The sequence below is a fragment of the Cetorhinus maximus genome, chromosome 3, assembly GCF_964194155.1.
Source record: "Cetorhinus maximus chromosome 3, sCetMax3.hap1.1, whole genome shotgun sequence".
In the NCBI taxonomy this organism is placed as follows: domain Eukaryota; kingdom Metazoa; phylum Chordata; class Chondrichthyes; order Lamniformes; family Cetorhinidae; genus Cetorhinus; species Cetorhinus maximus.
Window position 1 is genome coordinate 31,280,619 of NC_135881.1, and position 21,534 is coordinate 31,302,152.

A 21,534-nucleotide genomic window follows, 5' to 3' on the forward strand; every position below is an offset into this window, starting at 1 on the left:
CAACAGTGGCATGAGTGGAGTACAGGCAGAGCAGGGTGGAGCTTAAGAAAGCAATTAGGAGAGCAAAGAGGGGATATGAGAAAGCTCTGGCTGGTAAAAGTAGGGAAAAGCCCAAGATATTCTATAAGTATATCAATGGGAAGAGGATAACCAGGGAAAGAGTAGGGCCCATAAGGGACCAAGGGGGTAATCTATGGGTGGAGCCAGAGGACATCGCTAGAGTGTTGAATGAATACTTCACGTCCGTCTTCACCCAAGAGAATGAAGATGAAGGTATAGAACTCGGGGAGCGAGACTGCGAGGTTCTTAAGCAAATTGATATAGGGAGTGACAAGGTATTGGAGGTGTTGGCAGGCTTAAAAGTGGACAAATTTCCAGGTCCAGATGATTTGTGTCCCAGACTGCTGAGGGAGGCAAGGGAGGAGATTGCAGGGGCTCTGACCCGAATTTTTAATTCCGCTCTGGCCACGGGGTAGGTGCCAGAGGACTGGAGAACAGCTAATGTGGTTCCGCTATTTAAGACGGGTTGTAGAGATAAGCCAGGGAACTACAGGCCAGTGAGTCTCATGTCAGTGGTAGGGAAACTATTGGAGAAAGTTCTGAAGGAGAGTATCTATCTCCACTTGGAGAGGCAAGGTTTGATCAGGGATAGTCAGCATGGCTTTGTCAGAGGGAGGTCATGCCTAACAAATTTGATTGAATTTTTTGAGGAGGTGACCAAGTGTGTAGATGAGGGTAGTGCAGTTGATGTAGTTTATATGGATTTCAGCAAAGCCTTTGACAAGGTCCCACATGAGTGACTTATAAAGAAGGCAAATGCACGTGGGATACAGTGTAATTTGATAAGGTGGATTCAAAATTGGCTTAGTTGTAGGAGGCAGAGGGTGATGACAGAAGGATGCTTTAGTGACTGGAAGCCAGTGTCCAGTGGCGTACCACAGGGATCTGTTGCTCGGTCCCCTATTATTTGTCATTTATATAAACAACATTTATATGTGGGGGGTAGGATTAAGTTTGCAAATGACACAAAGATTGGTCGGGTGGTTAACAGTGAGGTTGAGTGTCTTGGGCTACAGGAAGATATAGACGGGATGGTCAAATGGGCAGATAAGTGCCGTATGGAATTTAACCCTGAAAAGTATGAGGTGATACACTTTGGAAGGAATAATTTGACAAGGAAGTATTCAATGAATGGCATGGCCCTAGGAGGTTCTGAGGGTCAAAGGGACCTTGGCGTGTATGTCCATGGATCTCTGAAAGCAGAGGGGCACGTTAGTGGGGTGGTGAAAAAGGCATATGGGACACTTGCCTTTATCAATCAAGGCATAGATTACAAAAGTAGGGAGGTCATGTTGGAGTTGTATAGAACCTTGGTGAGGCCACAGCTGGAGTATTGTGTGCAGTTCTGGTTGCCACATTATAGGAAGGATGTGATTGCACTGGAGGGGCTGCAGAGGAGATTCACCAGGATGTTGCCTGGGATGAAACATTTAGGTTATGAAGAGAGGTTGGATAGACTTGGGTTGTTTTTGTTGGAGCAGAGAAGTCTGAGGGGCAACCTGATTGAGGTGTACAAGATTATGAGGGCGATGGACAGGGTGGATAGGGAGCAGCTGTTCCCCTTAGTTGAAAGGTCAGTCACAAGGGGGCATAAGTTCAAGTTGAGGGGCAGGAGGTTTAGGGAGGGATGTGAGGAAAAACTTTTTTACCCAGAGGGTGGTGACGGTCTGGAATGCACTGCCTGGGAGGGTGGTGGAGGCGGGTTGCCTCACATCCTTTAAAAAGTACCTGGATGAGCGCTTGGCACGTCATAACATTCAAGGCTATGGGCCAAGTGCTGGTAAATGGGTTTAGGTAGGTAGGTCAGGTGTTTCTCCCGTGTCGATGCAGACTCGATGGGCTGAAGGGCCTCTTCTGCACCGTGATACTGTGATTCTGTGATATCTGTGCTGGCTGTTTGAACGATCGAGTCAATTAGTCCCAGTCCCTTATGCTTTTCCAATAGCTCTGTATTTTTCCACTTCAAGTATTTATGCAATTCTCTTTTGAAAGTTACTATTGAATTGGTTTCCATCAATTGGAGGGCAATACATTCCAGATTAAAATGCATAGCGTAATTTTTCCCCTGACTTTGGGCTGGGTTTTCACTTCCAAAGCTCCTTTCAACTCCAGAAGGGGATGCGTGCGGGATGGAGTTAGGCCCGCTGCCCCTGGACGCAGATCAGAGGCGGCCACAGTGGCTACTGAGTAACAATGTGGACTGTTTAAAAGGTCCTCCTAGAGTCTCTGGGACTTCGTCCCCCTGTTTTGTTAAATATTAGGCCCTCTAGCCATCACCCTCACACCCCATCATCTCGCTACCCATTCCCCATGCCCCATCCATGACAACCTTTGCCCCCACAACCACCTCTATGGCCCTTTATAGCCCCTATGCCAACTTAACACCAACTCATGCTGACCCCAGTCCCCCCACTCACTACCCTTTGCATTTACACCCTCCATGTCTGCTCATCCAGTATCGACCATGGGCAGACTTCAGCAGCCATGTTGAAATGAAATAAAATAAAAATCTGAATATCTATTACAACTGTTGCTGTAATAAAGAAACACTTCCATTCATGAAAGTCCATTCAAAACTTTAAAAGCACCTCAAGTACTTAATCCCTTATCAAAACCAATAGACTTGCATTCATAACCCCACATCAAAGACAGCTAATGTGTCCTCCATAAATTCATGACTGCGGGATAAGCCAAGGCTGGGAGAGGAGGGTGCACATGGTGCAAAAAACAAGGCCCGCGCTCTAAGGGGGTCCACCCTGGACTCCCTTCTTCAAAGGGACACAATGAAGGCAACACTCATGTGCCTGATAACAAGGCAGCATTGCAACATGCTGCCGCCTGGCTGTGCACAGGCACGAACGATGTCGTTTCTGGCTGGGCAGTACAAGTCTGAGACATTTGTTAACTGGTTGGCTCAAAGCATTTGCCCATCTGTGAGTATTTTCATCCATTTCTCTGCCACTCCATCTAGCTCCAGCAGCTGCACTGCGCATGCTCCAGTCAGAGCCTGGCACTGCTCTAGAGCAAGGAACTCCTGCAAAGACACTGAGGCACATTCTGTCGATATTGTAAGGTCGATATTGTTGAAAGGAATGCTATGTTTTGTGATTGGATTACGATTTAAGCTGTAGTGTCAAGAGGAGACGGTGAGTGAAGGGGTGGGGATTATGGGATGGCAAAGACCATAGAAAAGCCACTAGAGTCTGTCAGTATGTTGTTGGGGAAAGGCTGAAAAGAAAACTGGGAAAATTATCCCTCAGCTCAGTCCAAAGGGATTCCATCTGGAATCCTTTTGTATTTAAATTACGTGCTTTAATGCTGCCATACTAGGGTTGACATCTATCCTAGTGACTTGTTCTGCTGATTTTACAACAGATAGGTATATATTGCTGGAAGCTGCCAGCACCCCTAGCACTCAGTGTCTATCTTGGGTGCTCATCACATCAAGGAAGGCAGAAGGAGCAGTTAGCAACTCTTTCCACTTATGGGGCTACCAGCAATAAATGTATTTTTTTATTGGCAGCCCTTAACTGGATTGCGTTCTTGTTGGGTTGAAGAATGGCAGTGAGGGATCCAGGCTAAGATACTTTGGAAAGCTGGGAGTTTGACTTACCTCCGTGCATTCAGCACACTAAGTGTCTACCAGATCCCAGGTCCAGGACGAGGAAACGCCCAGCCTCTGAGTCCCCTTCTCTCTGGCTATGCAAGTCTGCATAGCACAGATTTCCATGGGCTTGTTGTAATAAATGGATTCAAGGTATTTGGACATCCATAAGACCATAAGACATAGGAGCAGAAATTAGGCTATTCGGCCCATCAAGTGTGCTCCGCCATTCAATCATGGCTGATAAGTTTCTCAACCCCATTCTCCCGCCTTCTCCCCGTAACCTTTGATCCCCTTACCAATCAAGAACCTATCTATCTCGGTCTTAAATACACTCAATGACCTGGCCTCCACAGCCCTCTGTGGCAATGAATTCCATAGATTCACCACTCTCTGGCTAAAGAAGTTTCTCCTCATCTCTGTTCTAAAAGGTCTTCCCTTTACTCTGAGGCTGTGCCCTCGGGTCCTAGTCTCTCCTACTAATGGAAACATCTTCCCCACGTCCACCCTTTCCAGGCCTTTCGGTATACTGTAAGTTTCAATCAGATCCCCCCTCATCCTTCTAAACTCCATCAAGTATAGACCCAGATTCCTCAAACGTTCCTCATATGTTAAGCCTTTCATTCCTGGGATTGTTCTCGTGAACCTCCTCTGGATCCTCCCCAGGGCCAGCACATCCTTCCTGAGATACGGGGCCCAAAATTGCTCACAATATTCTAAATGTGGTCTGACCAGAGCCTTATAAAGCCTCAGCAGCACATCCCTGCTTTTATGTTCTAGTCCTCTCGAAATAAATGCCAACATTGCATTTGCCTTCCTAACTACCGACTCAACCTGCAAGTTAACCTTAAGAGAATCCTGGACTAGGACTCCCAAGTCCCTTTGCACTTCAGATTTCTGAATTCTCTCCCCATTTAGAAAATAGTCTATGCCTCTATTCTTCCTACCAAAGTGCATGACCTCACACTTCTCCATGTTGTATTCCATCTGCCACTTCTTTGCCCATTCTCCTAACCTGTCCAAATCCTTCTGCAGCCTCCCCACCTCCTCAATACTACCTATCCCTCCACCTATCTTTGTATAATCTGCAAACTTAGCCAGGATGCCCTCAGTTCCTTCATCTAGATCATTAATGTATAAAGTGAAAAGTTGTGGTCCCAACATTGACCCCTGCGGAACTCCACTAGTCACCAGCTGCCATCCTGAGAAGGACCCCCTTATCCCCACTCTCTGCCTCCTGCCAGACAGCCAATCTTCTATCCATGCTAGTACCTTGCCTCTAACACCATGGGCTCTTATCTTACTAAGCAGCCTCCTGTGCGGCACCTTATCAAAGGCCTTCTGGAAGTCCAAGTAGATAACATCCATTGGCTCTCCTTTGTCTAACCTACTCGTTACCTCAGTACTGCCCTCAGGGAGTGTAGCTCCCTCAGTAGTGCCCTCAGGGAGTGTCGTGCTCCCTCAGTACTCCCCTCAGGGAGTGTCGTGCTCCCTCATTACTGCCCTCAGGGAGTGTCGAGCTCCTTCAGTACTGCCCTCAGGGAGTGTCGTGCTCCCTCAGTACTGCCCTCAGGGAGTGTAGCGCTCCCTCAGTACTGCCCTCAGGGAGTGTATTGCTCCCTCATTACTGACCTTCAAACAACATAGCACTCCCTCAGTACCACCCTCAGGGAGTGTAGTGCTCCCTCAGTACTGCTCTCAGGAAGTGTAGCCCTCCCTCAGTACTGCCCTCAGGGAGTGTTGCGCTCCCTCAGTACTGCCCTGAGGGAGTGTAGCGTTACCTCAGTACTGCCCTCAGGGAGTGTAGCTCCCTCAGTAGTGCCCTCAGGGAGTGTCGTGCTCCCTCAGTACTCCCCTCAGGGAGTGTCGTGCTCCCTCATTACTGCCCTCAGGGAGTGTCGAGCTCCTTCAGTACTGCCCTCAGGGAGTGTCGTGCTCCCTCGGGACTGCCTTCAGGGAGTGTGGCACTCCCTCAGTACTGCCCTCAGGCAGTGTATTGCTCCCTCATTACTGACCTTCAAACAACATAGCACTCCCTCAGTACCACCCTCAGGGAGTGTAGTGCTCCCTCAGTACTGCTCTCAGGAAGTGTAGCCCTCCCTCAGTACTGCCCTCAGGGAGTGTTGCGCTCCCTCAGTACTGCCCTGAGGGAGTGTAGCGTTCCCTCAGTACTGCCCTCAGGGTCCAAACAGCTGGAAGCAGTATCAAGCTATTTCAGTGCTGAAATCTAGTTCAGGTCCTTCTATTCATTCAGCTACCATTATGGTTTTATTTTAACGTGACGTGGTATTTCCCTTGAGCCCTTAACCTTGAAGGCAACCAAAACAATGTCACAACATTTGTACTAAGTTAGGCCAAGGACCTGGTTTTCAATTAGCTAGTTTTTAAAACTATTATTATAACTGAATTAAAGGATAACCACCAAAGTGAAACTAGACAGAATAGTTAATATTTGCTACCGTTCCCCTTGTATGTTAACTCTTCCATCAGAACATCTAAGTGTACTTTGAAAAACCTTAATTTCAACCCCCCCGACTTAACCTGTTTGGACTCTCCACTCTTAAAGAAGTGCGATCTGTGTTTTCTTTCAATTTGCTTTTAGTTAATTATTTTATGTCCTCTAATTCTTGTTTCTTCGCATGCATCGCAATAACAATCTGTCCACACCTTATCTATAGTAATGAATATTTTATATACTTCAAGGAGGCATTATTCCCTTTAATCTTTTCTCTCCAGACTGTAAAGCATAAGCCTCTTTAATCTTTCCTCATAGCTTATGCGCTCAGATTTGGTCCATCAATGGGTGAGCACAGCCTTTGTGGACCAGTTATGATGAGTACAGTGGGCTTGCTTAAGAATTCTCACTCTGATGTCAGCTTTTCCCTTGTCAGCAATTTACTCCATGCAAAGATTGTTAAGAGTTAGTGTATGGTAAATAATTAAATATAAATATAATTTTACAAAGAAAGCGAGGTGATGGGTGGGAGCAGGTTGGGGAGGGTGTGCGGGTTTCCTCCTCAGGCTGCTGCAGTCACCATCACTGATAAACACTCCTCTGGCCATTGATGGATCCTAACCCACCCCACCCCCCAGGCCTCTGCGCCTGGGGAGGTTGGAGATTGAGAGAGGGTGTGACTGAATTTATCCCTGTGCGATCCACCAACCTTAATTAATGTGTTGGAAGCATCTGGAGCAAATGCACAGAGGCTTTCCCCTTTAAAAGTGACTTGTACGTTCGGGAAGGAGTAAGTGTTCGGCCCTGTTCCTCCTCACCGCTGGGAGGAGTGCGGCGCTGTTCCTCCTCGCCGCTGGGAGGAGTGCGGCGCTGTTCCTCCTCGCCGCTGGGAGGAGTGCGGCGCTGTTCCTCCTCGCCGCTGGGAGGAGTGCGGCGCTGTACCTCCTCGCCGCTGGGAGGACGGATTGAGCTGGGCCATCTTGCCGCCGCTGGGCCGTGGTGGCTCCTCCTCCCATCCCCCCCCCTCCTCCTCTCCCCGGGTGGATGGTGTGGAACTCCGAGCGGCCATGGCGCTTTACAACTTCAAGAAGATCACGGTGGTGCCGACCGCCAAGGTGGGTCTTTGCGGCTCAGGGCTGGGCGGTTGTTTGACACACTCGGCTGTGCGTTAGACACATTGAAGGGTCGGCTTGGCGGCTGGTCCGCGGGGAGTAACTGGGCTGAGGGCCGCGGACACGTGTCTCCCCCCTCAATACCCGAGCCGAGTGCGGCCCCAGGCTCCGGGGATCGGGGATTTTTGGGGGGTGGGGAGAGAGAGACCCGGAGAGGGGGGTGGGGCAATCATTGATCAGGTTATGGTTATTATTAATGCGTTCGAGTTTGAAACTCCCTTCCCCCAGGAAACAGTCTTTATAAACTGTTGATAGTTGTCATTGGGCGAACTGCGGGTTTTCATTTGGGATATTTGTTTAAAGTTTATACGTTTTTCATTTCCCGGTACTGTTGGTAGTGGAGACATTTTTCATGCTCAGAATAACTGCACTCTTTCCCCCCCCCCCCCCAGTTAATTTCCCTTCAGCTCCGTCCTCCGGTTAAAGGGACGCCCTCCAGTTGTTGGAAAAGCCATGAGGGCTGTCACAAGGCTCCTCCTCCTCCTCCTCCTCAGGCTGTTGAGGCAATCTTCAGCTCGCTGCCTTATGTTGGTTTTCACTGCCCAGCTGAATGACATTTTTTTTAAGTAGCTGCCAGTCCGTCATTTGCCAAAATGATATATTCCAGAAAGCAGATTTAATTTTGTTCTGCCTTTTCTTTTTCATTTTTCAAAAGAATACATTGGGGCTTGACACCGAGCAGCTGGGGAAGCTAGAGCACAGGGTCACAGTTTCAGGATAAGGGGACGATCCTTTAGGACTGAGATAAGAAACTACTTCACTCCAAGGATTGGAATGCTCTACCCCAGAGGGTTGTGGATGTCCCATCGCTGAATGTACTGAAGGCTGAGATAGATTTTTGCTATCTCAGAGAATTAAGCGATACGGGATGTAGGCGAGAAAGTGGAGTTGAAGCCGAAGATCAGCCATGATCGTATTGAATGGCGGAGAAGGCTCGATAGGCCATTAGGTCTACTGCTGCTCCCATTTGTTATGATCTTACATTTTCATTGTAGAAGTTGGATGAAAGAATATTGTGTATTTGGACTTAAAACATTTACTGCCCCAGGAGTAATGATTTTGATGACATCAAAGAGATGTCTAACTATTCCACTTTTGTAAAATGCAAAACGAACCTAGTGATCATAAGGCTAAGAAAATTATTGCAACCACAACTACCTTGTGGCTAACTAATTTTCAGGTGTATTTTTATATTTAAATGGAAAATGATTATAGTTATGTCATGGATGTCTGTACAGTTCTAGTGTAACAGATCAGCATTAGTTATGTTATGATGTTGATGAAATGTGAATTTTGAATCAGTAAAAACTTCCATGATCAGGCACAGCAGGTAGTTTGTAACTTAGCTTAAGGTTGTATCAGTGCTGTGTTTCAGGGATGCAAACCTGACTGGAGAGTCAAACATGGATTTTCAGGAACAGATGTGGGAAGTTAGGTCGTTGGCAGCTGGTAGGAATAGGGTCAAGGGACAGGAGGTGTAGGTCTTAGGACACGTTTAGATAGACTATGAGGGGCATCATGAGAAACTGGAGAAATACTCTCATTCTACACCCTCTGTAAACTTCAGCTCATCCAAAATTTTGATGACTGCCCTGTATGGTACCAAGGTTTGCACACTCATCACCTCAGTTTTTGCTGACCTATTAAGGCACTGTTCATAGCAGCTTAACTTTAAAATTCTCATCCTCATGTTTAAAACCACCTATCTCTGTAACCTCCAAAAAGGCTGTATTTATTGTACTGCAACACCAGGAGCACACTTCCTGTGCATGTGCAGATGCAGTGTCAGCATCAGGCCTTTTAAAGTGAGAGATGCTTTAAGTGCTTTCTGTCACTGAACTATACATTTTTGCAAGCTGGTGTCTTATAACTGTCACCTTTGCAACCATATCAGTTAATACTTAAGAGGGCAACCATTTTCACAGTTAGATTCTTAAAATGGCAGAAATTGATATTTTCTTTCCCCAGCAACCAATTAGTTTGGATGAGAACCAGCCTTGGAAATTAAAACTATCTTCTTTTAACTGTGGCGTATTACCATTGGTAAATTACCATTTGGGGGAGGCGGTGGCATAGTGGTATTGTCACTGGACTTTTATTCCAGAGACCCAGGTTTGAACCCTACCATGGCAGATGGTGAAATTTGAATTCAGTAAAAATCTGGAATTAAAAGTCTGATGATGACCACAAAACCATTGCCGATTGTTGTAAAAAACCCATCTGGTTCACTAATGTCCTTTAGGGAAGGAAATCTGCCGTCCTTACCTGGTTTGGCCTACATGTGACTCCAGGCCCACAGCCATATGGTTGAGTCTTAAATGCCCTCTGAACAAGGGCAATTGGGGATGGGCAATAAATGTTGGCCTAGCCAGCGATGCCCACATCCCATGAACGAATTTTTAAAAATCAATTAAAAAAAAAGTATTTTGAACAAAATACTTGAGAAAATTATTAGTCAATGTGGAGCTCAAAACCATAACCCTGGGATTAAGAGTCCCATTATCTATCAAGTGAGCTAACTGTGCTGTGTAGGAACTCCCTGCACAAAACCTTTCCAACTTGTTCCAATAAATCAGAAGGAAAAAAAATGTTTATTGGTTCAAGTTGTCATATTAAACTGGCCTGGGAATGAAATGGCACGCACCCGCAATCTTGCTGGGAGAATATGCGCATGAGTTGACAGCCGCAGTGTGGGTTGAGTTCACTTGTGCAACTGTTCCTTATACCTTTACAGTCAGTGACAGGAGTTACGGTGCTCTTAAAATCCACCCCCAAACGCTCCTTCCTCTGGCTTTGGCCTCTTTTTTGCTTTTGCACTCCCCCGAGCCTCCTCCAAAGTCCCACCATTAATAGCTGCGGTTTCAGCTCCCTAATTACCACTCATGGCAATGAATTCCCTAAATTCTGCTGCCTCTCCCCCTTAATATGTATCTTTAATTATGGTATTGATCGCCAACGTCTATTTTTTCCTCCTTTGATGTTCATTTTCTTTCTGATTTCACTTCTGAAAGACTTGGGGATGATTTGCTATATTAAATGCATTGAAAACAATATAAAGCTAGAACCATAGAACCAAACAAAAGTTACGGTACTGAAAGAGATCACTCAGCCTAGCCCAGCTGTGCAAAAGTTGGTAAGTGTGAGCATCCCTCTAATTTGTCGTATCACAGCCCTGGTTTCCCATGCTGTATTTCCAATTCCAGCTGAACTTGTTTCGGGTGATTTTCAACTCGCCCTAGAAAAGATTCCTAATACAAAATATACAGCATTGGCTGATACAAAATGCTGAAGGCACATTACTGCGCCTTACGCAGGCATCTACCCGGCAATATGGAAAATTGCCCAGGTATGTCCTTCCCACAAAAAGCAGGACAAATCCAACCCGGACAATTACCGTCCCATCAGTCTACTTTTGGCCATCAATAAAGTGATGGAAGGGGTCATCAACAGTGCTATCAAGCAGCACTTGCTTAGCAATAACCTGTTCACTGACGCTTCGTCTGGGTTCCGCAAGGATCACTCAGCTCCTGACCCCATTACAGCCTTGGTTCAAACATGGACAAAAGAGCTGAACTCGTGAGGTGAGAGTGACTGCCCTTGACATCAAGGCAGCGTTTGACCAAGTGTGGCATTAAGGAGAGCCCTAGCAAAACTGGAGTCAATGGGAATTGGGGAACACTCTCCAGATGTTGAAGTCATACCGGGCACAAAGGAAGGTAGTTGTGGCTGTTGGAGGTCAGTCATCTCCGCTCCAGGGCATCACTGCAGGAGTTCCTCAGGGTAGTGTCCTAGGCCCAACCTTCAGCTGCTTCATCAATGACCTTCCTTCCACCATAAGGTCAGAAGTGAGGATGTTTGCTGATGATTGCACAATGTTCAGCACCATTCGCGACTTGTCAGATACTGAAGCAGATGCAGCAAGACCTGGACAATGTCAAGGCTGGGGCTGACAAGTAGCAAGTAACATTTGCGCCACACAAGTGCCAGACAATGACCATCTCCAACAAGAGAGAATCTAACCATCATCCCTTGACTTCAATGGCATTACCATTGGTGAATCCCCCACTGCCAACATCCTGGGGGTTAACATTGACCTGAAACTGAACTGGACTAGCCATATAAACATGGTGACTACAAGATCAGGTCAGAGGCTAGGAATCCTGCGGCAAATAACTCACCTCCTGGCTCCCCAAAGCTTGTCCACTATCTACAAGGCACAAGTCAGGATTGTGATGGAATACTCTCCACTTCCCTGGCTGAGTGCAGCTCCAACAACACTCAAGAAGCTCAACACCATCCAGGACAAAGCAGCCTGTTTGATTGGCAAGGTGCATTGCAGGAACTTACCAAGCTTCCTTCAACAGCACCTTCCAAAGCCACAACCTCTATCACCTAGAAAGGCAAGGGCAGCAGGTGCATGGGAACACCACCACCTGGAAGCTCCCCTCCAAGCCACTCACTCTCCTGACTTGGAAATATATCGCCATTCCTTCACTGTCGCCTAGTCAAAATCATGGAACTCCCTCCCTAACAGCACTATGGGTATACCTGCACCACAGGACTGCAGCGGTTCAAGAAGGCAGCTCACCACCACCTTCTCAAAGGCAATTAGGGATGGTCAACAAATGCTGGCCTAACCAGCGACTCCCAGATCTCATGAATGAATTTTCAAAAACCTCATTTTAAAGGCTCAAGGCACCCTCTTCAGGTTGTTTTCATCTTGTTTAAGAAGTGAAGTTTGCATTGCAGTTAGAAATTGTATGTTGGCAGATTTCAAGATGCACTATGTCAGTAATTCCAAAAAATACTGAAATACTGTTAATGTGATAATTTTAAGGAATAACATACACATTGGACTGGTCAAAATATTCTGCCTTTTTCATTCAGGATTTCATTGACTTGACGTTGTCAAAAACCCAACGGAAGACACCAACTGTGATTCACAAAAACTATCAAATCAATCGAATTCGTCACTTCTATATGCGAAAGATTAAGTTTACTCAACAAAACTATCATGATCGCCTCAGCTTGATTCTGACTGATTTTCCAAAACTTGATGTAAGTTGTTGTTGTGTGGCAGCTTCAAAATAATGCTGAATGACACCTTATTTTACTTTAGATATAAATAATTTAAGTTACTTTTCTTTCAACATATCCAGCTAATACTTATGGAATTGATGTGTTGGCCATTCATAGCTTTTCATTCAGTGAAGGGAAGCTAAACTTCTGTATGTTAAATATTTGAGAACTCACTGATGGGTGTTCATGTTGATTTTTGATGTAAAATGGCTTATTTTTGGGAATCCTGGGTGTGAAATACTACTGCCAATATTTAATATTCTTCTGTTCCATATAGCCACAATACTTGGTGAAAGTACTTCAGATGTGATTGTGGTCATGGTTAACCTAGTGCCTGCACAGGTGTGATTGGCCAAAAGACATTCTGCTGTGCTGTAGCTTTCTATGAGTCTAATAAACAGTTTATTTTAATTCCATTGAATACACAGCTATTTCCTGCTTAAATTTTGTCCACTGTATTTACATATACATGCTTGATGATTTCCACCAGAACGCCACAGATTCCTGTGTATTATTTTATTTTAAACAAAGTAAATAAAGTTGCCTTGTCAGTTGCTGCACAGTCCAGACAGTATTGGCCTGACAATCCAGTCCACATGCAAAGCTGATCTCAAGCATATGTGTCGAAATTGGGTGCAGTCATGCACGTGTTAAATGCACAATGTCAATGTGCAGTGTGTTTGGGTGCAATACACGTGCATCTGTTGACAAGATTTTTAGCATGAAAGATTTTTGATTCTCATTAAAAATCATGAATGTGTAAGGTAAGTTTTTCATAATGCTTATTAAGTCTATAACCAGTGGGTGATATGACAGATGATGTCAGTGAATGGGATGGCATTCAATCCTGTAGTAATGCATTTTGCTTAGTTGTGATGATAAAATTGGAGAACTTCAACTTAAAAATCTCCAGTAAATTGGCTCAAACCTTACTCTGTACTGAAAATCTCCATTATTTCAAAACATAACTTGTCAGATAATACTAATTGAAATTTGATTTAAAATGATCTGTTTGAAAACATTGAAGTGTTGAAAATGAATTGCACTTTGAAGAATGGTCAAACCTTGTTTTTTTTGCAGGACATCCACCCTTTTTATGCTGATTTGATGAATGTTCTGTATGACAAAGATCACTACAAGCTGGCATTAGGGCAGATTAACATTGCAAAGAACCTCATTGACAAGTAAGATTTATATTCATTTCTGTTTGTTTAATGCTTGTTATCTAAAATGGTTGGATTGCTGTAATGACTACCAGAGACCTGGATGTGAAGGGTGCTGGGCTTCAATCTTGAGCATGCAGGTTTAATTCCTTGAGTCAAGTGATGCTTGAAATCTCTGTTCCAGAAAAATCCTTTGTTAAACTTTGCAGCTGTGTTCCATCTCAACAAAGAAAAAATAATCACCTCACATGACTGTTCAGGCGATGAAGCACAGCTTCAGTTTGCTTGCTGATGGTTGTGACAGTTTGTAATTCAGATAATCCGCAATTTATTATTTTAAAAGGAGAGCTAGAAGTAATAAGGAAGCAAAATCAAAGTAATTTTAAAACCTTAATACTTCCAGTACTTTAGATCAGATGTCCCATTCCATGTTTGTATGAAAACATGTCCAAAGTTTATTTGGTTGTATCTGTGATGCGGTTGTGCCCCGTTTTGTTTTACTCTGTCACTTGGCTTGCAACAGCCTTCCAAGTAAGCCAACTGAACCTGCCTTTTTGAAATTTGCACCTACCTCCACAGTGGACTATAGGAACCAGCAGGAAGAAGAAATAAGAATAGGCACTAGATGTTGAAGTTGGGCTATCTTGGGTTACGTAGAAAAAAAACCCATAAAAATAACACAGTAAATATGGGGGATGCCTCAGCAAGCAGAATTGACAAAATTGTTAAATAGTTATTTTAGCAGCTTATGTTGATAATTACTCAACTTTTGGATGAGTAGCTTTATGTCGCAGTACTGGGTTTTTGTGTTACTGTTGCAAAATCTGAAAAAAAATCCAGTGGGATGTTCATTTATCTAACCCAGGCTTGAGATTCTGTACATTTAACAAATTAAGTGCCTTAGGAAGTCCTATTACATTAAAGGTGTTATATGATACAAGTTGTTGCAAGCGATGGAGTAATGCAAATGTTTTTAAATGTGTCAATTTGTTGCCCCATGACTAAATGAATTGTATTTAGCGATGAACAGCTTAGATTAGATCTGTCAAAGATTGTTTTTGATCTATTCCTGATATTTTTCTTAAGAATTCCTTTCAGAATATTATATTCCTATGTTTGGTTGAAACTAACTGAAAATCTAATTTTTAACTAGTGTTGCTAAGGACTATGTGCGTCTGATGAAGTATGGCGATTCTCTGTACCGATGCAAACAGCTGAAGCGTGCGGCACTAGGGCGCATGTGTACTATTCTCAAACGACAGAAACAAAGTTTGGAGTATTTGGAACAAGGTAAGTGACAGACTTTCACGTACTCATTAATTAGGGGTCAAGAGAATTTTGTTTAGAGATTTTTGAGATGACTTTCAAAACCCATAGAATATGCATCTGAACACTTCTCTTTCAGTGCGGCAACATCTTTCTCGTCTGCCATCTATTGATCCCAACACGAGGACTTTGTTGCTATGTGGGTACCCTAATGTTGGAAAATCCAGCTTTATTAACAAGGTGAGTTTTTTTTAACTAAAATGGTGCATATAACTAACTTCCAATTTATTAAATAAGTAGCTTGTAGTAGTCATTCAGAAGCTGCTCTGGTTCTTTTGAGAAGTTTGTTCAGTGCAATAACAGTGTTATCTTAGGGATGGTTTAATGTCTATGGAGCTTGACATCAAGTTTGTAGCCATACTACATTTATGATCCAAAACTGGTAGCTGTAAAATAGTGTCATCAGGCTATAGTGCAAACGTACATTTGCTTGCCAGGCAGATTTACTTTAAGCTTTTTTTAAATTCATTCATGGGATGTGGACGTCACTGGCTAGGCCAGCATTTGTTATTTGCTGCCCATCTCTAATTGCCCTTGAGAAGGTGGTGGTGTGCTGCCCCCTTGAACCGCTGCAGTCCATGTGGTGTAGGTATACCTGCAGTGCTGCTCGGGAGGGAGTTCCAACATTTTGACCCAGCAACCGTGAAGGGACAGCGATATATTTCCAAGTCAGGGTGGTGAGTGGCTTGGAGGGGAACTTCCTTGTGGTGGTGTTTCACCTGTCTGCTGCCCTTGTCCTTCTAGATGGTAGTGGTTGTGGGTTTGGAAGATGCTGTCGAAGGAAGCTTGGTGAGTTCCTGCAGCGCATTTTGTAGATGGTACACATTGCTGCCAAGGTGCATCGATTGTGAAGGGAGTAAATTTTTGTGGATGGAGTGCCAATCAAGCGGGCTGCTTGATTGGCACCTCATCCACATGTTAAGTATCATTGAGTGGGAGCTTTCTTTTTCCTGTGTTATTATTGACTCCCATTGGTCTCATTCAGCCCTATCTCTGCATTCATCTCCAGGCCTATGACCCAGCATGCAAGCTTTTCCAATTTTGGTCTGTCAGTCATAAGTTTGGTTCAGTTAGTGGCATTTCAATCCAAGTCAAAAGGTTGCATGTTCATATTCCACTCCTGGACTTGAGCAGATTAATTTAGGTTGATAAGTCTTTAGTGCAGCATTGAGGGAGTATGAAATCATGAAGGTGTGTTGTTTTATGGATGGGTTGTTAAACCAAACTTCCACCGCCTCTTCAGGCGGACTTAAAAGGTCCCATGATGAAGAGCAGGGAGTTCTACCAAGTTGCTCCAGTGAACAAACCACCAGAAAAACAAACTGGACATTCACCTCATTTGCTGTTTGTGGGACAATAGCTGTCTAACTAAAAACTAATTACACTTCAAAAGTATTTAATCCTTATCAAGATCTCAGGGTGCCTCTAAGGCACTAAGCCAAATATGAGTTTTTTATTACCCCCACACCTTCATTTTGATATTTCAGATTCTTGTATTAAAATCTTGTATTTAAAAGGATGGATATATTAACTAATTCGATGTTTGCTTACAGATTACTCGGGCAGATGTTGAAGTACAACCCTATGCTTTTACCACAAAGTCATTGTTTGTGGGACATATGGATTACAAGTATCTGCGCTGGCAGGTTAGTATTTGCGAACTTATAAAATACGTAAAATATTTTACGCTATAAACAATCACATCTAGCATAAAATCCTAATATGTATATTGTACTTTAAAAGTGTACTGTGAAAGTTCATACATAAATGTGTGGTTGAATTCGTTAACTTTTCCTATAAATGTAAAGCATTAAGGTTACCAGTTTCCTGCTGTTTTTCTGACCTCAAGGAGGAGTCGGATGTAGAAAGCTGCCAATCTATAGAGAAACAATGATCCTCTAATTGACTTTAGGCTGTCGCTCTTTACAGCAAATAGAGGGACCTTGAAGGGACAGACATCTGTTTTAATTTCAGCATAAGTTAGTGGTCTAAACTTGGAAAATAACATCACAATAATACAAGAAAATTGCTAACAACATAAATATTTTAAGGTTGTAACATTTCCCAGGTTCATAAATGTATTGGAACAGTTACATCAAAGGACGGAGAACAATCAAATCTGAATATATTTAACTGGAGGAGGTCTAATTTCATGAATTGAAAGGGTATGTGGCCCAGGTGGTTTGGAATCAAAGAATGGCAGATAAAACAGTTAATATGCAATGGGGGGGACTGCAAGGGGAAGATATCTCAGGTATAGACAAATTCCCAAAAGGGGGAAAGGATTGACATCCAAAACTAGAACTCTCCGGACCACTAAAGCAATGGAGATTAAAATGAAACAGAAATAGGAGGCTTATGAGAAGCGAAACACAATACAGTAGGGAGCCAATGCTAAATACATAAAGTACAGAAGAGAATTGGAAAAGGAAATAAGTGGGAGACCGAGTGTGTATAAGAATAGTTTACTGGATAACATAAAAGGAAACCCAAAAATAATTTTTTAATAAATATATAAATAGTAAAAAGGTAGCCAAGGGAAGATGGGCTGATTAGGGACTAAAGAGATCATCTTGTGGGGACAGGAGGCATGGCTGAGTGCTAATGAAGAGGCTGCTTTTAAAAAAAATTCTTTCATGGGATGTGGGTGTTGCTGGTAAGGCCAACATTTGTTGTGCATCCCTAATTGCTCTTGAGTGTAGTTAAGAGTCAACCACATTGCTGTGGGTCTGTAGTCACATGTAGGCTAGACTAGGTAAGGACAGCCAAGGCCCTTAAGGGATGGGCTTTTGTGATAATAGTTCCATGGTCATCATTACTGAGACTAGCTCTCAATTACAGATTTTTTTAAAATTAATTAATTGAATTTAAATTCCACCAGCTACCAGTGGCGGAACATAAACCCTTGTCCCCAGAACATTAGCCTGGGCCTCTGGATTACTAGCCCAGTGACATTGCCACTATGCCACTGTCTTCCCAATCTCACTATATAAAGGTGGAGGTGGAAGATAAATTCAACAGGATAAAATTGGATATAGTTGAGGTACTTTAAAGGTTGAGAGCGCACTCAGTAGAAAGGTCACCTGGATACAGTTTGGAACACATCCTTGATTGCAGAGGGAAGTAAGGGTGAAGTAAGCAAATGCTCAGCCATAATGTTCCAATACCCTTCAATATGGGAGCAGTGCCAGAGGACTGGAAGATTGCAAATTTCATATCCCTGTTCAGAAAAGAGGGGAGATGGACATGAAGGCAGCTACAGGACAATCAGTCTAATGTTGGTGGTGAGGAAATTAGGGACAAAATCTGATACAAAGATTAATTATCACTTGGAAAAATGTGTTAAAAGTGACAGCCAGCACAGATTTGCTAAAGGTAAATCACATTTGTTTATTTAACTTGAGTTCTTTTGAAGTAGCGGAGAGAATTGATTTGTGCAGTTGATTGTGTGGGCTTTCAAAAGGCACTCGATAAAGTGCCACTTAATAGACATAGTCATTTGGTGTACAGAGCTTGAGTATTGCTGAAAGAAGACATGTTATTGAAGCTTTTCATCTTGCACATTCACAAAAATATCAAATATAAAGGGAACAAGAATTTATACTTCAAATTTATTAGAATTCTTTGAGGAGCTAACAAGCAGGATAGATAAAGGGGAACCAGCAGATGTGATGTATTTAGATTTCTGAAGGGCATTTGATAAGGCACCACACAAGGCTACTTAAGTTAAGAGCCCATGGATTTGGGGGTAGTAAATTAGCATGGATAGAGGATTGGCTAACTAATAGAAGACAGAGAGTTGGGATAAGGGAGGCATTTGCAGTATGGCATCCTGTAACTAGTGGCGTGCCACAGGAATCAGTGCTGGGGCCACAATTATTTACAATACATATTAATGACTTAGATGAGGGAAGTGAATGTACTGTCGCCAAGTTTGCGCATGACACAAAAAATAGGTGGGAAGGCAAGTGGTGAGGATGACATGAAGCATCTACAGAGTGATATAGACAGGTTAAGTGAGTGGGCAAAAATTTGACAGGTGGAATATCATTAGAGAAATGTGAGGTTATGCATTTTGTCAGGGAGAATAGAGGAGCTGAATATTACATGGAGAAAGACTGCAGAAAGCTACAGCACAGAGGGATTTGGGAGTCCTTGTGCATGAATCCCAAAAAGCTAACATACAAGTTCAGCAGGTAATGGGGATGGCAAATAGAATGTTGGCCTTTATTTCAAAGGGAATGGAGTATAAAAATAGGGAAGTCTTGCTAAAACTATACAAGACCACACCTAGAATACTGTGAACAGTTTTGGTCCCCTTATCTAAGGAAAGATATACTAGTATTGGAGGCAGTCCAGAGAAGATTCACTAGGTTGATCCCGGGTATGGGAGGATATTCTTATGAGGAGAGGTTGGGTAGGTTGGGCCTGTAATCATTGGAGTTTAGAAGAATGAGGGGCGATCTTATTGAAACATATAAGATTCTTAGAGGGCTTGTCAGGGTAGGTGCTGAGAGGTTGTTTCCCCTTGTGGGAGAGCCTAGGACCAGAGGGCATAATCTCAGAGTAAGGGGTCGCCCATTTAAGACAGAGATGAAGAGGAATTCCTCCTCTGAGGGTAGTGAATCTGTGGAATTCTTTACTGTAGAGGCTGGGTCGTTAAGTATATCCAAGGCTAAGATAGACATTTTTAATCAGTAAGGGAATCCAGGGTTATGAGGAAAAGGCAGGAAAGTGGAGTTGAAGGGTATCAGATCAGCCATGATCTCATTGAATGGCGGAGCAGACTCAATGGGCCGAATGGCCTACTTCTCATATGTTTTATGGCCTTATGAGAAGAGAGTGCTAGATTGGTTGGCATGTGGACTGTGGTAGAGGTGTTGCCATGGAGAATGAACAATAGATTTATTAGCAAAATTGAAGTCCATGGGATGGTTAAAAGGACAGTGGATATGATCATAAGATTGTGTGAAACCGACTAAGCAGAAAGTAGTGTAGAAGCAGAGAGTCGTGGAGAAAGGTTGTTTTCCAGGCTGACAGGAAGCGGGTAGAGATCACGTGAGCGGAGATATGATAAATTAAAGAGAAAAGACAAGATAATAGAGCAGGGTAGTGATAGGGGTAATGATAACCAGAGTGGCAGGAAGGGACAGGGAAGGGATCAAATGTATGGTAGCTAAATTTGCTGATGACACAAAGGTAGGTAGGAAAGTAAGTTGTCAAGAGGGCATAAACAGTTTACAAATGGATTTCGATAGGTTAACTGAGTGGGGAAAACGTTGGCAGGTGGAGTATAATTGGGAAAGTATGAACTTGTCCACTTTGGCAGGAAGAATGGAAAACCGTTTATTATTTAAATGGAGAGAGATTGCAGGTATAGAGTGAACTGGGTATTCTGGTACATGAATCGCAACATATTAGTATGCAGGTATAGCAAGTGAATAGGAAGACAAATGATTATTGCAATGGGAGTCGCATATAAAAGCAGAGAAGTGTTGCTACAGCTGTACAGGGCCTTAGTGAGATGGCATCTAGAGTACTGTGTACAGTTTTGGTCTCCTTATTTAAGAAAGGATGTAATTGCATTAGAGGCAGTTCAGAGAAGGGTGACTGATTCCTGGGATGAAGGGGTTATCTTATAGGGAAAGGTTCAGCAGGTTGGGGCTGTACCCATTGGAATTTAGGAGAATGAGAGGTGATCTTATTGAAACAGAAGATCCTGAGGGGATTTGACAGGGTGGATGCTAAAAGGTTGTTTCCCCTTTTTTGGGGAGTCCAGAACTAGGGGGGACGGTTTAAAAGTAAGGGTTCTCCTACTTAAGACAGTGAAGAAATTTTTTCTGAGGGTTGTTAATCTGTGGAATTCTCTTCCATAGAGAGCTGTGGGTCATTGAATATATTAAGGGTGAGTTGGACAGATTTTTGATCAAGGGAGTTGAGAGTTATGGGGGATAGACAGGAGGAGTAGAGTTCAGGCCACAATCATGGCAAAGCAGGTTCGAGGGGCCAAGTGGCCGCCTCTTCCTAATTCTTGTGATCTTGTATGCAGGATCGATATTGGGATCACTGCTTTTTTGGTATATATTAATATCCTGGATTTGGGTAAATATAGCATAATGTCAATGTTTCCTGATGTCACAAAACTTGGACATTGAGGAGGATAGTAATAGACTTCAGGAGGACATAGACTAGTGAATGAAGCAGACACATTGCAGATAAAACTAAATGTAGAGAAATGTGAAGTGGTGCATTCCTTGAGCCCTCTGGATGTCCAGGAGCATATAAGGTAAGATAGAACAAAAAAGGCAAGCTCATGTGAGATACTGAGAGCTGAACGCTACCGTAAGCTTAGAGGAATATAGAAAATATAGGGGTGAAATCAAAAAGCACTTAGGAAAGCCAAGAGAGGGCATGAAAAAATAGTGGCAAGTAAAATCCAGGAAAACCCAAAGATGTTTTAAACGTCTATGAGGAGCAAAAGGGTAACAAAGGAAAGAATACGGCTGATTATAGGCCAAAAGGGTAACCTGTGAGTGGAGGCAGAAAACGTATGAATATTTTGCCTCTGTCTTCACAAAAGGGGGACAAAGCGCACATTGTAGTTGAGGAGGTGTGTGAAATATGGGATGGGATAAACATAGTGGAAAAAGAAATATTAAGGGGATTAGCATATTT

The 21,534-nt window shown here is 43.4% G+C and overlaps 1 protein-coding gene across 2 annotated transcripts in view; it reads left to right on the forward strand.

The window, feature by feature from the left end:
* The first annotated feature begins 6,668 nt into the window (after positions 1-6,668).
* gtpbp4 (GTP binding protein 4) overlaps positions 6,669-21,534 on the forward strand; it is a 36,665-nt gene continuing 21,799 nt past the window's right edge. The window contains exons 1-6 of one of the 2 annotated variants that reach the window (XM_078537349.1): positions 6,669-7,234; positions 12,179-12,349; positions 13,451-13,554; positions 14,687-14,823; positions 14,939-15,039; positions 16,413-16,505. In XM_078537349.1, coding sequence (XP_078393475.1) covers positions 7,187-7,234; positions 12,179-12,349; positions 13,451-13,554; positions 14,687-14,823; positions 14,939-15,039; positions 16,413-16,505 — 654 coding nt within the window. In that variant the 5' untranslated portion in view covers positions 6,669-7,186. Of the gene's footprint in view, positions 7,235-10,299; positions 10,425-12,178; positions 12,350-13,450; positions 13,555-14,686; positions 14,824-14,938; positions 15,040-16,412; positions 16,506-21,534 lie in introns of those variants that run through there. The other variant, XM_078537350.1, reaches the window with a different exon arrangement.